Source organism: Rhinatrema bivittatum, chromosome 1 (genome assembly GCF_901001135.1).
Source record: "Rhinatrema bivittatum chromosome 1, aRhiBiv1.1, whole genome shotgun sequence".
NCBI classification, from domain to species: Eukaryota; Metazoa; Chordata; class Amphibia; order Gymnophiona; family Rhinatrematidae; genus Rhinatrema; species Rhinatrema bivittatum.
Genome location: NC_042615.1, coordinates 335,787,796 through 335,804,289, shown reverse-complemented (window position 1 = coordinate 335,804,289; position 16,494 = coordinate 335,787,796). Strand labels below are relative to the sequence as shown.

At 41.6% G+C, this 16,494-nt stretch overlaps 1 protein-coding gene across 10 annotated transcripts in view; it reads right to left on the bottom strand.

Moving 5' to 3' along the window:
- Nucleotides 1–16,494, bottom strand: part of RUFY3 (RUN and FYVE domain containing 3) — a 263,821-nt gene that overhangs the window by 110,456 nt on the left and 136,871 nt on the right. For all 10 annotated transcript variants that reach the window (XM_029598577.1, XM_029598631.1, XM_029598639.1 and 7 more), the window contains one exon: nt 1,574–1,635. In XM_029598577.1, coding sequence (XP_029454437.1) covers nt 1,574–1,635 — 62 coding nt within the window. The remainder of the gene's footprint in view (nt 1–1,573; nt 1,636–16,494) is intronic.

Sequence of the window (16,494 nt, the reverse complement as noted above, 5' to 3'; positions counted from 1 at the left end):
TGAGCTTTTAATAAACTGTCCACACTATATGCAGGTAAAAGTATGTGGGGGATAGGTTTACCCTCACATGAATACTTTTGCATTTTCAAGTCCATGCATGCAATTTTTCTCTAGAAAACGATCCCCACAAATTAGCAGGAGTAAAATATGCATGGGTGGTTTTCAAAGGAAAAGTGCTTGCACACTTTGCGGCCAGTCGGAAATTTACTCCCTGTGTGCCTGAATTCTGCCCTCTAACCTCCGCTGGAAGTACGTTCTAGGTGTCTAATGCCCTCTCGTTGAAGAAGTCTTTTCTCACATCCCTTCTGAGCTCAAGTTTCCCCTTCTACAGAAAATGCCACTTTTCTGGTGTTTTACTGAATTCTGTTAAATACCTGAATGTTTCAATCAAATCTACCCTCTTTGTCCTTCTCTCTAGACAGTATGGGGGCATTTTTCAAAAGGTTTCAGCATGTAAAATGGGAAGTTGAGTGTGTGAAACAGTATGTATGTGCACGAGTAATATTTTGCAAAAGCCCGCAAGCACGCGCGAACTAGACGTTTAGGGGCGCTCCAGGGAAAATGTTCAGAAGTTCGCATGCGAGTTAGTATTTTGTAAGCGGTATGCATGCACTTTTACACCTGCTGAAGTGGAACTGCACTTTGCCTTTTGTCTGCAGTTTTTGGGTTGGAACTCTGGCACAATAGCAGTAATTACCTGCCCATGTTAGAATTATTCTACATGTAAAAGGTGTGGGTGTGTTAATGAAACATACATGTATACTTTTGGGGCAGAGGTAGCTGGATAGCTGTTTACCTAGCTAGCTCAGGGGTGGGTGTGGTCCGAGGCAGAGCAGACTAACTGGCTAAATTAGCCAGATAAATGCAGACTTTCAATGTTATCTGGATAACAAAGCTGCATAAATGACATTAAGACTGCCAAAGACCAGTCCTAAAATTAGTTAGATAAACTGATCCAGGTTTATTCAGTGGTGTACCCATGCCGCTTAACATCCCTGAAAAGTTAGTCGGGTAAGTTTACCTGGCCAAATTTGCTAGCTGGCCAGTGGCTGAATATGGACCTCACTGTGCTGTGAGAAAAGAACTGGATTAATTCAGTTTTAATCTTTTAGCCCAAAGTCCCAGGAACTCCGAAAATGTATTTGTAATACAAAAAATAAAAAAATAAAAAGAGGAGGAATTTGAGCACTCCTCATTACAGTACAATACACAGAATACAAAACATACTTTAAAGACAGAGCTACTAAAGAAACAATTCTTCTCGACTAGGTGCACCAGCACAGACAGGACTTGTGCATCCCTTCCCCCCAGCTATCTTACACAAACAGGCCAAAGCTCATAAGTAAAGTCCTGGGCAGAGTACACTTGTCTGGGTATCTGTTTATACATGCAGTGTCAATATTGTGGCTAGGAAGTGACAACCACTTGAAATAAACCTAAAATTACACTCAGTGTAAGCAGCCCCTCCCATGCAGTGACTGAGGAACAAAACTGGTATATCCTGCAGCTCCCCTTGGAAGCTTGTGCTCTATCACGGCCACACACCTAGACAAGACTTCTGCTTTATACTCACCCTTCACTGCACTTACTGATGTTCCCATCCTTCAGGTACATTGAAAAATCAATTACTCCAACCTACGATCAAAAAGAGACAGAAGGCTTTGGTTGACTCTTTCAGTTGCCATCGCATGATAAATGCAGGCAAGGGCTTGGAAAATGGATTCAGGCACTTCACCTTAAAACAAAACCTTTCCCAAATATGGAGCAGTCTACTTCACAAGTACAACAGTTGGGAGGACAGGAGTTAAAAAAAAAAAAAAAAAAAAAAAAAAAAAGGAAACCAGAAAACATATTGTGCGTATCTGGTTCGTAATTCAAACCATCCTAAGGACAGGAAAACTATCATAGAATAAGTAGTGAATTTATTTCCTTCTGCTTTCTCATGTGATCTACAAAGCAAGTTTGCTAACCTGTAAACAGGGCTCTCCATAGACAACAGGATGAGTCAGCCATAATGTGGATGAAGGCTTCAACACAGACCCAGCTCTTAGAGCTCAGTAAAGGCTTCATTAAGCATACATGGGAAGTTCCTGCATATGCATAGGCTGCATTATGAGCTCTTCAGTCTCTTTCAGATCTTAAGTTTTAATGAGGTAGTCAACACGCCAAGGAGGCAGATGGGTATTAAATAAGGCTGATTTATTTATACTATTTTGTATACCAATCATAATTGTTTAGGGCATATAAATAGAATACAATTCACATAAAACAATATACAAAATACAATATCAAATTTTACATTAAAAAAGTTTTACAGTAAATAACAGTCAATAAACAAAGTTCAAACAAAACTAAAATGAAATTAGGATTAAAATTAAACTTAAAATTAGAATTAAAATAAAGTTAAAATAGACGATAGAATCAAATTTCTCCAGGATCTACTTGTCCTTTATGTAGTTAATTCATTACTAAAAGCTTGTGTAAATAATCAGGTTTTAAATCTTTTTTACATTTTTGAAAATTTGGCTCTAATCTTAACTCAGTTGGAATTGTTTTCCAGAGTTTCACACCAGCTATTGCTACATCTCTTTCCCTTACTTTGTTCTAATATGTAGTTTTCACCACTGGAATTGAAAGCAAACCTTTGTTCGCTGATCTCAGATTATGTTGAGGTGTGTAGAAGTGAAGGGAGGCATTTACCCATTCCGTTTTATCATCAAATAATGATTTATGGATCAAGCAGAGGACCTTGTATTAAATCCTAAATTTTATTGGAAGCCAATGTAGATTTATAAGTGTTGGGGTAATATCGTATTTTCTTACACCCGATAGCACTCTAGCTGTCGCATTCTGCAGGAATTGAAGTGGTTTTAGGGTATTATTAGGTAGGCCTAGGAGTAAAGCATTACAATAGTCAAGTTTTGAAAAAATTAATGCTTGCAACACAGTCTGGAAGTCACCTGGGTTTAGTAGAGGTTTTAATTTTTTTTAAATGTGTAATTTGTTAAAACCTCCTTTTATCATATTATCTGTTTTTCTTCATACTCAGTTCGCTATCTTTAATTACGCCAAGATCACGAGCAGAGTTTACTATGGAGAACCCTGTTTACAGGTAAGCAAACTTGCTTTTCTTGTCAACAAGCAGACATGAATCAGCCATAACATATGGAGAGTCCCAACCTGAGGACGGTATTGTAAAGAAACTACTAAAAAAAGGCAATCTGGATCTCACCAGTGGAGAGTTGACAACTGGGTGGAAAAGGCTATGTAGAACTGCTTGTCCAAAGATATTGTCTTCTCAGGACATAATGTCCAAACAGTAGTGGGAAGATTAAGTGTAAATGATGATCAAATAGCAGCTTTGCAGATGTCTTCAATAAAAGTGACCCTGAGATGAGCCACTGAATTTGCCATGGCTCTCACTTGATAAGTCTTGACAGTATCTGTAATCTGTAAGCTAGTCGGCATGTAACAGTGCACAATACAGTCTGCTAGCCAATACGAGTTCTTTTGGCAAATGCCTGTCCCAATTTATTGGGATCAAAGGACATGAACAGCTGAGAACTTTGATGGCAAGGTTGAGTTCTTCTTAAGTAATATGTCAGGACTCTCTTGCAGGCCAGAGAATGAAGAGCCCATTTTGCTCTGTGTGCATTCAGTCTCAGAAAGAAGGTTGGCAGCACAGTAGTTTGGTTAATGTGGAATGTAGATACCATTTCTGGAAGTCACTTAGGGTGGTTCTTTACATTCACCCTCTTGTGAAAGAACTATAGGCATGGTGAACATGAAAACTAGAGCCTATAATTCACTTACTTTCTGTGTCAAAGCATAGACAACAAACAGTACTTTCTAGATGAGAGACTTCAAGTCCATCAACTCAAAAGGTTCAAAAAGAGGTTTCATGAGTTGATCAAAGACTATACTGAGGTCCCAAGGCACTGGAGGTTTACTGTCTAAAAGGTATGGAGTGCCACAATCCTTTCATGAACTTAGATACTAAGGGATAGAGGAAAGACTGTAGTCCCTTTCACCTGTTGGTGATATATCACAATGGCACTGAGATGAACCGTAACTGAAGATGCGCTAATGTCCAAAAGCAGGATGAAGAATAAAATATTGAAACAAGTCCCTTGGGTCACAGAAGAAGGGATACAGTTGGTTGGTCCCACACAAAGTAGTGAATCTCTTCCACTTGAAACTGTAGTATCTTCAGGTAGAAAGCTTTCTAGCCAAAATCAGAGCATCTTCCACCTGCTTAGGAAGGATAAGGAGGAGATTACTGCATATTCAACATCCACATCAGAAGGCCAGCGATGGCAGGTGTGAATGGAAGAGCCTGCCATCATCCTATCCTCCTATGTGATGAGAGACTGCAAAATCCTCAATGAAATCAAAGAATGAACTGATAAACAGAAGAGATATGAATATCACAATTGGCTTGGCCAGGTCATTGATATGAGAATTAATCTAGACTTGACCTGAAGGGACTTCTGGAAAGTACTAGCAATTGGAGGAAATGACAGGTATACACAGAGTAGACCTGTGCTCAAGTCTACCGCAAAAGCATTGGGAATTGATTTATAGCTGCTCGGATGCATGGAGCAGAATCTCTGAACCTTTCTGTTGTCCTCAGAGACAACCAAGTTGATCACTCACTGAACAAATCATCTCCGACCCTTTGATCTAAGGGGCACTCTGCTGAAGCAGTCTGCCAACATATTTATTTATTTAAAGAATTTATATACCGGGGTTCCTGTATAGTATACATATCACCCCGGTTTACAAGGAACCATAACTATCGCTAAGGAACCGTAACTATCGCTTCATTTAGCGGTTTACATTGAACATTTAGTGGTTTACATTGAACATAGTTAATTTGAGAAAACATAATAAAACATAAATAAACATAAAATAGTTAATTTGAGAAAAAGTATATAATATGGTTAACCAGTTAATAACTAAAAAGCAGGTTAATAAGTAAATAAGTAAGTAAATAACATTGAACTTGATAGAATCTGGTAACAGGATAAAGTATAGTGTTGCATATGCTTAAGTACAGTTTCGTGTTAATTTCTTCAGAGAGATATAAGCTGGGGAAGATACGGAGGATATGAAATGCCTTTTTTCTTGCTCATTAACTCTATGGGAAAGCTTGTTCGAACAACCAAGTCTTAAGTTTCTTTTTAAATGTAGCGTGGCACGGTTCAAGGCGAAGGTCCGGAGGGAGCGAGTTCCAGAAAGAAGGGCCCGCTGTGGATAGAGCACGTTTCCTCAGGGAGGATTTCGCCTGTTGTGTGGTTAGTCTGTACTGATATGCGCTTCTAGTTGGTTTCACTGATGTGTGTAGCTGGATTTGAAATGTTAAATTGAGTGGAGCGATATTATGTAAGGCCTTATGTATCATCATTAAGGACTTGAATTGGATCCTGTATTTTATCGGGAGCCAGTGTAGATGTTGCAGGATTGGGGTGATATGGTCTCTTTTTTTGGCATTTGAGAGAATTCTTGCCGAGGCATTCAGGACCATCTGAAGTGGTTTTGTGGTGCAAGCTGGTAGGATTCCTGGAAGGGAGGTGGCCTGAAGATGGGCATTGTGACAACTGGCCCATGACTAGGTCCAGAAAACTTCCTTGTAGACAGCATATTAACCTTTGGCTCCCTGCTTATTTACGTAGAACATTCCACCTGGTTTTCTGTCTGGATCAATATTATCTTGCCCAAGAGAAGATGAGAGAAAACTCTTACAGTGTAACAGATGACTTGCGGCTCCAGAACGTTGATCTGCAGATGACTTTCCGCAGGGGACCACAACCCATGGCTCCATGCAACCACAGTGTACACTCCCCATTCCTTATTGAAGACATCAGTAGACAGGGTCACTTGATGCACTGGGACATGTAGTCAGAGTCCCACTTTTAGAACCTCTGGATTCATGCACCATTGAAAGGATGCTCTCATCTCAGGGAATACACAAATTTGATGGGGTAATGGCTGATAGAGCCGATCCTACTGGTTTGGAAAGCCCACTGATGGCTCCACATATACAAGTGAGTCAGAGGAACTAAATGCTTAGCTGTAGATGTGTGTCTTAGAAGAATCAGGACTGATCTCACTCATGCTCTGTCCTGCTGTAGAAACGATCTTACTAGGCCTATCAGCTATGTGACTCTTTCGAGGGGGAAGAAAAATCTTCTGAACCAAGGCTATCCAGGCTCCTATGAACTGAATTATTTGAGATATCATCAAGTTGACCAGGAAACCCCAAGACTGGAAGTCTAAATATTTGTTTCGTGGGACTCCAGCACATCTGTCAGAGATGGACCTATCAAACTTATCATCCAAGTAAGAGTATGTAGACTCTCTGCCAATAAAATTATGTAGTCACTACTGCAAGGCATTTTATGAACACACAGGGCTGCTGAGTGGCCAAAAGGAAGCACCTTGTACTAGTAGCGCACATGTTTCACCACAAACCTGAGAAATGTCTGATTAGTGTAGTGAATAGAAGTGAGCACATAAGCATCTTTCAGATCCACAGCTCACATCCAATCCCCCAGCTGAATGAAGAGAAGAATCATCTTGGGAGATATTCAAGAATCATCTTGAATATCTCCCAAGCCAAAAATATGTTCAGCTCCTGTTAAGTCCAGAATAGTTCTCAATCTTAATCTGCTGTCATGTCTCTGTCTATACACAACAGATCTCTGAGGGAATGACACATTATAAAGCTGAATTAGTTGGGTGAATGGGCAGACTACAGGCCATACGATCTTGTTTTGATGTCACATTTTTATGTTTCTATCCCTGTAATGTCTTAGGAATTAGAAAATAATCAGGAATAGAATCCCTGGACAAACTCCTGCGAAGGGACAAGCTCAATCGCCTTTTCTTGAAGGAGTGATCATCGACACTTGCAGCTGGGCAGATTGAGAGGGGTCAGAGCAGAAGACTGAATTGTGAGACCAAAGGAAGGTCAGAAGAGTGTGAGAAAAACACAACCTGTAGACATATTCCACAATTTTCAGCACCCATTAGTCCTTAGGGACACAGATCCATTCTGGAAAGAAAGACTGGACCCTTCTCCCCACCAGACGCCATGGGAAGGTGGAACCTCAAGGACATCAAAAATTAGTCCCAGACTTAGACTGCGACTGCTACTGGGCCTTTGGCTGATGCCTTTCCTTCTACCAACCTCTGGGGGCAGCTCCTGCTGGAGAGTGATAGGAGCCTGAAGACACTGAAAAGAGCAGAAGGGAAATCTTAGGAAGAACAGACATTTGTAGGAGAAGTATTCCCATCAGGCTGGGGCTGGTCTCCCACCAGCACAGACGACAACTGTAGGGTGGATTGATGCTCCTTGATCAGAACCACTATCTCCTTCACTTTGTCACCAAATTGTCCCCTGTACAGGGTACATCCACCAGATGTTTGTACACATCTTCACAAAGACTGCTTTCTTGTAACTATGTGAGCCTTTGAGCTCCTATGGAAGTGGCTGAAGTTCTTGCTATAGTGTCAAAAACTTTGTATGCGGAGCAGATCAGATGCGTCTCACATTCTCTATATCCTCACCTGCTCAATGGAAGTTCATTAGTCCTGGGTCTAAAGATTCCATCAAAGATTTCAGCTTTTGCATACATCCATGCAAATACTGCAGCATGTACAACCGATGAGCCATGATCCAAGTGCTAAGCATGCATCCCTGGACGACTTTTATTCCAAACACATCCAACACCTTTGGATCCTTCCCAGGAGGTATATTAGTGTGCGCGAGTATACTTTTCATACTTCTATGCAATTCCACCACCAGAGTGGTATGGTAGCTGAATTATGCCAAAACCTGGAGAGACCTGCACCCTATACTTCAGGTCAAATTTTCAGACCACCGGAAGGCATGAATGTCTTTGCCACATCCTTATTTGCAGGTCCTTGAGGAGTCTATTTATTTATTTAGTTTGGTTTTTTATATACCGGTCTTCTTGCATTAGATGCAAATCAAATCGGTTTACATTGAACAATTAAACTTGCTTGAAAAGCATTACATGTAACAAAGAACATCCAAACATGAAAAACCTGTAGGAACAATAATAAAACATGGAGTTTGAATTATTCATCTTAACCAGATGCCTTACAGAAAAACCAAAGAGGGATTAAAAATTAAATAACATATGGAAGTATCGAAGGAGCACCGAGAGGATAAATTATGAGAGAGGATGAGGGGATGAGAGGGAAGTTGGAAAAGAAGAACAGAGGGACCAGAAAAAGGTGGAAAAGAAAGGATTAGAGGGAGGAAATAATACAAAAGAACAAACAAATCAAATTTGTCATGGTAAGTCTACAGTAAGAAATCAGGGAAATGCTAGATTAAATAGCCAAGTTTTCAGTTTTTTCTTGAAGGACTGATGGCAGGGATCCTGTCTAAGGTCTGGTGGAAGTGAGTTCCAATGAGAAGGACCTGCCGTGGAAAGAGCTCTTTTTCTTAGTGGAGTTTTGGCTTGAGGGACAAAAAGGGAGCCTTGATAAGCTTTTCTTATTGGTCTCTTTGATTTGTTGGTGCGAAACTGGAAAGAAAGATCAATTGTAGCTAAGTTGTTTAAGGATTTATGTATGATGGTCATGGCTTTGTAGAGTATTCTGTATTTAATCGAAAGCCAGTGAAGCTTGTAGAGAATGGGTGTAACGTGGTCTCTCTTATTTGAGTTGGTCAGGATTCTGGCTGCTGAATTCAGTAACATTTGTAAAGGCTTGATGGAGTTGGCTGGCAGACCAAGTAGCAAAGCATTACAATAATCAACTTTGGAGAGTATGATTGATTGAAGGACAAGGCGGAAATTGTGTGAGTGCAAAAGGGGTTTTAGCCTTTTCAGAACTTGTAATTTGAAAAAACATTCTTTAGTTGTGTTATTTACAAAACGTTTGAGGTTCAGATGATTGTCCAAAAGCACGCCTAGATCTCTTACGTGGGAAGTGTTTTTGAGGTTGTCCAGGATAGTTGCAGGAGGATTAGGATTAGAGGAAATGTCTAGGCACTGGAATAGATGCAGAGTACACTGAAGGTTGAAGAAACTGATGAACACTATCTTCGTCAGTTTATCCAAAAAAATATGAGTAGCAGAGATCTTCGATAGAAGAGTTATGCTGAGGCATGTGTAGTAGGGGATCTGAAGGAATTATTATTAAAAATGTACATCCCACTCGCAGAACAGTTCACAAGATCCATAATTAAAAACAAAACATATAATCGTTAAAAACAAAGATCAGATCAATATCAGAGCATTCAGCATATCAAGTTAATGCAGATTTAAACCTAGCCTACCATCTCAAATGCCAGCCTAAAAAAAAAAAAAAGTTTAGTTGTTTCTTAAATAGCTTATAACTTTTTTAAAATTTATTCTTTATTGTGATTTTCAAATATTACAAGTAAGACAATTCTTACTAAAGGAAAAAATAGGATTCATCCATATCAAATCAATACAAAAGATTCAGAAACATTTATAACATAGGTCATCAAAAACTTTGATAGGCATCCTCTAAAAGGAAATATAGAGGGGAGACAGATTTCAGGAGTAAAATTTAGGCAATTCCAACATTTTCATGTCTCTTAATAAAGAAATGGCATAGCATAATTGGCAATACATACTATTCTTAGATCCCACTTAGTGCTCACTAGGGCAGTGGTTCTCAACCTTTCTAATGCCGTGACCCCGCAATACAGTTCCTCATGTTGCGGTGACCCCTCGCCCCGCCCTCGCCCCGTGAGGGTGGGGTGAGGGCGGGGCTTTGGTCATATGGGGGCGGGGTTATGGATGGGGTTGGATTTTAGTGCACACTTATCATTTAATTATGACATTTATAATGTGAATGTAACTCAACTCACCATAGGTTCTCACATGCATGGCACACTGACCCATGATCGTCACGGGGCTAGATGTAAAAGTACAGTTTGTATCCACAGGAACCCCCCTGACCCACAATAATGGATGTAAAGCAGAATTATGACATTCCCCATACAACTCACCCTACAAAAAAGATATTCTGGTTCTAGTGACATCTCAGTAACAGCAACTCAAACTCCTTCTATTTCCAGGCTCAATAGCCCTACTTATGAAAAGACAGCAGTTTACCACCAATGCATGTCCTCTGAGAAAACACAACAAATAAGACCGATACAAACGCTTACATGCTAGCAAAATATCTCATCTCGGTAACAGACACAGAACCGACCTAACATACTCCCAGGATCTGTAGTAATGCACATAAACTAATCCGCACAAGGTTACACCTGTATTATGGAATACACTCAAACAGGAGCAACCCTATCTATGAAAAGGCAACACTACAAATATTAAATCAGGCCCTAAAAACCAATACACCTCTTATTAGGAAAACAGAACTAGCAAGCAGCTATAGATCCCCACACAGAAATAATTGTAAAACTATACTAATAAGCAGAATAAATGTTTCAAAACAGCTATGAACATCCAACAATTAAAAACGCATAAAAACTATTAAACATTCTCCAAACACCAATAAAATATTTCAAAAAAGCAGACATCACACAATTAAAATGGCAGTCAAGAAAAATAAACTTAAAAAGCCACCTTTACTTACCCCCTCCAGCAGCTCTCCTACTCCCCTTCCCTGCAGGCCGTGGCACTCACCAGAAGCAGCAGTAGAAGCTAAGCTCTATACTTATGGTCCTCTTCCTTAGTGCCCATGTCTCTCACACACACACACAATACCAGTCATGCCCCCATGACCAGTTTCTGTCTCTCACACACCAATCATCTCCCAAACAGTCTTTGGCACACACACACCAGTCACCTTCCTGAACAGTTTCTCTCATGCCATACACACACACACACACACACACACACACAGGCTTCCCACTCCCGTGTTCTACTTACATATACGGGCTTCTCACTCTCATAATCACTTTCTCTGTCTCTCTCTCTCTCTCACACACACACACTCACTCACCAGTCTCTCACTCCCATGCTTGTTCTCTCCACATGCACAGGCTTCTCATTCCCATAATCACTTTCTCTCTGTTACACACACACCAGTCTCTCTCATTTCCATGCTCACTCTCCACGTGCACAGGCTTCTCATTCCCTGAATCACATTCTCTCACATTCACACACACACACCAGTCTTTTTCTCTCACACACACCATCACCTTACCAAGCAGTCTCTCTCTCTCATGCATGCACACTCACCCTGGTTTCTCACTCCCATGCTTTCTTTCACCCCCACAACACCAGGCTTCTTACGCCCATGCTTTCTCACATACCCAGACTTCTCCCTTCCATGCTTTTTCTCTCTCTCACACACACACATCAGTCACCTCCCTGACTAATGTCTCACACACACATCAGTCACCTCCCTGACTAATGTCTCACACTCTCACACACACATCAGTCATCTCCCTGAGCAATCACTTTCATTGTCTCTCACATACACACACACATCAGCTCTCTGACCAGTCAATCACACACAGGCTGGCTGGCTGCTTCTCTCTCTTTCTCTCACTCACTTCCTCTTCTCCCCCGAGCACAAATGGGAGCTGCAGCAGCCTCCACTGGCCAAGAAAGAAGAATCCCATCGGCCGCGGGAGGCTCGTGCTGCTCTCTCCTTTCTCCATTACCGGCTGCTTCAACTGCTCGGGGGCCGATGCTGCAGCCGCCGCTGCTACTTTTTCGCGCGGCTCTCTCTCCTTCCCGCGCACCACGATTCACTTCCTGTTCCGGGTCACGGGAGGGGGGGGCAGGCGCAGGAAGAAGAAAAGGCCCAGCCGCGGGTGCAGAGCTTCTTCTAGCGCCGCTGCCGTTCCCGCTGGGCTTGAACGTGCTGACAGCCCGGCGGCAACGGCAGCGGGAGAGACCGGGAGCGCGCGACCCCTGCGTTTTGGGCGTTCGACCCCCGCCGGGGTCGCGACCCATAGGTTGAGAACCGCTGCACTAGGGGATATTACAGAAATCACCCTAGCATTTACTAATGACATGAGCTGCTCTGGTTAATAAAAAACAAAACATTTATCTTTACTTTTCACAATGCATCTACTCTGATATCTCAAGACATAAAAGTATCCCAAACTTTTAACTTTTGATCTATAGGCTAAAAATTCCCTTCTCCTTTGCTGTGTGACACGAGCAAGGTCTGGGAAAAATCTCACCATAGCTCCATAGAACGGGCTTGACATTTTTAAAGAAACTTTTCATCACAATTCCCATATGTTCTGATACAAAAGTAACTAGAAGAATAGCTCTAGCACACAATTCTACAGAGGAATCTTCCAGGTACTGGGTTAAGTTCTCCATAATCTCAGCCTGATTTTCAGAATGTCGTCTAGCCGTTTGTGGAGATGAAAGAAAAAATTGCTTAACTATGCACGGCAAACCATGCTCGTTAAGCTTCAAATTTTCAAGGACATATTTAAGTCATATCGGTTCTTTGCCCCACAATTCTAGGAAAGTTTAAGAATCTAAGGTTGAGATGTTTGGAGTAGTTCTCTAAATTTTCAATTCTACGGGAGGCCAGTGTAACATCTTTAACTTGGTAGTACAATCATTATTTGTTTTCAAAGTGGCTTCCACCAAATCAATCCTGGATTCATTTTTCCCCATGTTTTCTTCTATTTTTTCCACCTTTGTATTGAGAGTTTCGACTTTTGCATTGGTCTCATGCAGAGACTTGCCCAAACCAGCCACTAAGTCCGATAGTGCGTCGAGAGTCACAATTGCTAGCTTTGTTGGCATTTGAAAGTGGCTTGACTCACCCACTTTCTCATCCAGCCTTCTTTCCACCATCATCAGCCGGTCACTTCTCTCCCTTTCTCCCTGCTCGGGTGTTGATGTTCGGACCACCTCCTCACTTTCTCCAGCTCTATTCACAGCAGGACCTTCAGGAGATTCAGACAAGCTGTTACAATCTCCTCTGAGTTCCGCTCCTGCTGGCTCCACAGCCGCCCCTTCGGCAGGCTGCTTCTCGACAAAATTGGGGGAGCCAGTGGAAGACGTCATCAACGGGCGCCGAGGATCTGGAGGGGTGAGTGTCAGTTCCCCCTGCTACACGGAGGTCCCTTCCTCCAACGCCTGAATGGGGGCATTCTCCTCCAATTTCACTGCCAATGCCGGTGAGGAGGATGTTATTAATCACTGCCTGATATCGGGGGAGGGGTAGACCCATATTTTCCCCTTTTTGCAGGCATTTCAAAGGAAATTTCAGACGAGCTCAGAGCAGCATTCTCTCAGCGGCTGTATGCGGCCATCTTGTCTCGGCTTATAACATTCTATGGATCGTAACTGGATGGAAAGTAAGTTCCACAGCATGGGAGCTGCAACTGAAAAGGCTCTCTCATGGCTTCGGCCAACTGAATCAATTTCTAAATGGCCTTGGCTACTACAGTGTAGAGTACAAGGAGGATGCAAAATCTTCAACGCAGTACTGATACAAATTGAGACCTCATCATTCAAAGCTCTATGGACATTTGTTAGTACCTTGAATTTAAGCTGCCCGTTAATAGAAAGTCAACATAATGATTTTAAAATAGGAGCAATACGATTCTGCAGGCGGGTACCAGTTAGAATTTGAGTGTTGTCTTTGAACAACCTGCAATACTCTGTGGAATCTTCCTCCTCTCCTAACCATTGGAGTATGCTGAGTCAAAACCCTGATGAAGATGAAGACGAAGACAACCAATGATGGGTTCAAGGGAAAAACATGCTGCAGAAACTCAGAATGAATTGACCTTCTCCTTCTGATCCATGAAGGAACTTCTCTGGAGGAAATGAATCTACTGCTTCAGGGAGATTTACTCCCAGCACCGGAAGCCCCTGAGCGAAGTAATAATCTCTAGGGGACTTTGGGTAGCCCTGCTATGTAGGGAGGCCACACTGAGGAGATGCTCCATGCTGATGAAGCAGACTGCATCCTAGTCTGCTTTGGATCCAGACAGAACAGATGGCTCAGCACATGGAGGTCTTCCATGCCATAAATGCTGACAGCACCTGAACCGAGAAGACAACTTACCACTTCAGGGTTGAGAGTGGCTCCATTCTGGCCAAGCCCCGCACAGACTGTGCTGGCTTCTTCAGCGCCAAGTGAGACTGTTTCAAAGGGGATCCCTCAAAGCAATTAGCCAACTTCCTCTGTGCCTCAGCCAGTGGCTTTTGCGCCGTGCTCAACTCCAGACCTGTGGCAGATCCAGGAACTGGCACTATGGAGGCGAAGAGGGTGATGCCTTCCCAGACTTGTGGGAAAGAGGGGGAGAAGAATCCCATCTCAACTTCTTGCATAGATTCCATTGATGCCTCGATCCGCGAAGAGGAATGGTTCTGCTGCTCTACCTCATGCCATGGCTTTGTGCTCTTACTCAACATTGCTTTCTGAGTGGACCTCCTACCACAGCTATAGCAGTTGGATGTATTATAATCTGGGCCCAAGCAACAATAGCAAATAGAATGTGCATCTGTAATAGACATCGGTACTTACAAACGTAAGCCTTAAAACAGCTGACCACAGTCTTCCTGACCTTGGGCGTTTCTATACTTTCTTCTTTATATTGTAGAGCTGAAAAGTTCTGTTGAGGGGTTGCCAAGGGAGTGGCAAAACAAAAAAAAAAAAGGCAACAAAGCAGAATAAGGCCAAAAAATGGCTGAAACAAAGATAGCCTGGGAACATGCCCATGCAGTAGCCTGGATGAAAAAGACCAAGGGGCTCATGAGGAGGTGAGAGTTCCAAGAACTCCGTGTTGGTGCTGTCAGGTAACGCCACCCACTCGTTATGGCTGACTCATGCCCGCTTGACAACAGAGAAATGTATGTATAGATACTATATATAAACATCTAAAACAAATATAGAATTCTACAATTCACATTTTTATCTCTTGCATTTGAGGACAGTAAGTTGAGCACAATGGTAATACTTAAAGAAAAACAAAAATGCAGAAGGGACCACAACACAGGAATTTGCTTTAGTTTCAGGTGGGTCCCACCATCACAGCCACTGAGGTCATGCATATGTTTAAGTCCCAATTTTTGACAAAATTTGTGCTTTTTAAAAAAACATTTACAACTCAATTGACTTTTGCTTTTGTTTGTTGGCTTTGATATCATAGCCACTGAAGCAACTGCATATCAGATATTATTTAATTCAGCTTGATTTGTTCTCATTTTTTCATCTTTAAGCTTGAACTTCAATTTTTTATTTTTAATCAGTAATACTTTTGTTTGGACACAAGCAACAAAAATGTTTATAAGAATAAAAATAAAAGCATTTCAAGGGGGAATAATAATTGCTCTCTTGTAAAGAGGGGGAAAAAAAAAAGGAGGGACCATATAACAAACTCTAGCAGACTTACATTGGTTACCCATCGAATACAGGATAAAATACAAGGCCTTTGCACCATACACAAACTAATATATGATAAAGAAGCAGACTGGCTAAGCACAGCCCTACGAGTCCATGTCCCACAAAGAAACCTACGCTCAGCTAACAAAGCACTACTAACAATCCCTTAAGTAAAATCAGCAAAACTAACCCAAGTAAGAGAAAGGGCCTTATCACTGGCAGGGCCCATTCTATGGAACACAATGCCCACTGAAATCAGATTACAGAGTGATCTCAAATCTTTTAAGAAAACCTTAAAGACATGGCTCTTTAAACAAGCCTTTCCTAAAGAGACGGGAGGGTAGGGAGAAAGTAAGTACAGAGAAGCACAGATGAGAATAAACAACACAACAATATTAAAAGTGCATGATACTACAGCTAAGAAGTAAACTGAAAATAAAGAGTAACTCAATAATACACCTGGACTAGACCATCACTACTCAAACATTGATTTTATTAATGAGTTTGTAACCGTACTTAATTGGCACCTGTTCGAATGTATGATAACCTACCTATACATACCTTATTTTTGTGCCTATTTGTAAACCGTTGCGATGGTACATAACTTAGCGACGGTATAGAAAAGTTTTAACATAAATAAATAAATGTGTTTTTTCAATGTCTGAATAACGCAGGGTGCTGTATTATTTTGGTTGCCCTTTCGGCTTGCTGGTTAAAAATCCTTTATTACACCTTCAGACACTTACTTGCACAGTGCAACCCACTGAAGCAGACATCAGACAGGGCCTTCCTACTGTGCAATATCATTTCCTGAAAGTATCAGCCCCACAACTACAATCTACTGCAAGTACCTCACTCACTGGAGGGGCACTTTGAAGGCCCCCTTCTGTCCTTCCTGGTCTGCCTGCTTCTCTATTTTTTACTGAAAACAGTAGACTTTACTACTGGTTTATAGATTGCATGATAAGCAGAACGAACTAATCAGCTAACACTTTTGTTCTAATCAATTCACGATTTTTGTGAATTTTAAATGCTTTGATGGTCTATCCAATTTTGTGATGTATGTCAGCAGAAGCTGCCACAAATACATACTTAATAGCTGGGGTAAAACATTCTTTAGAAATAAAAAAAAAAACCACACAC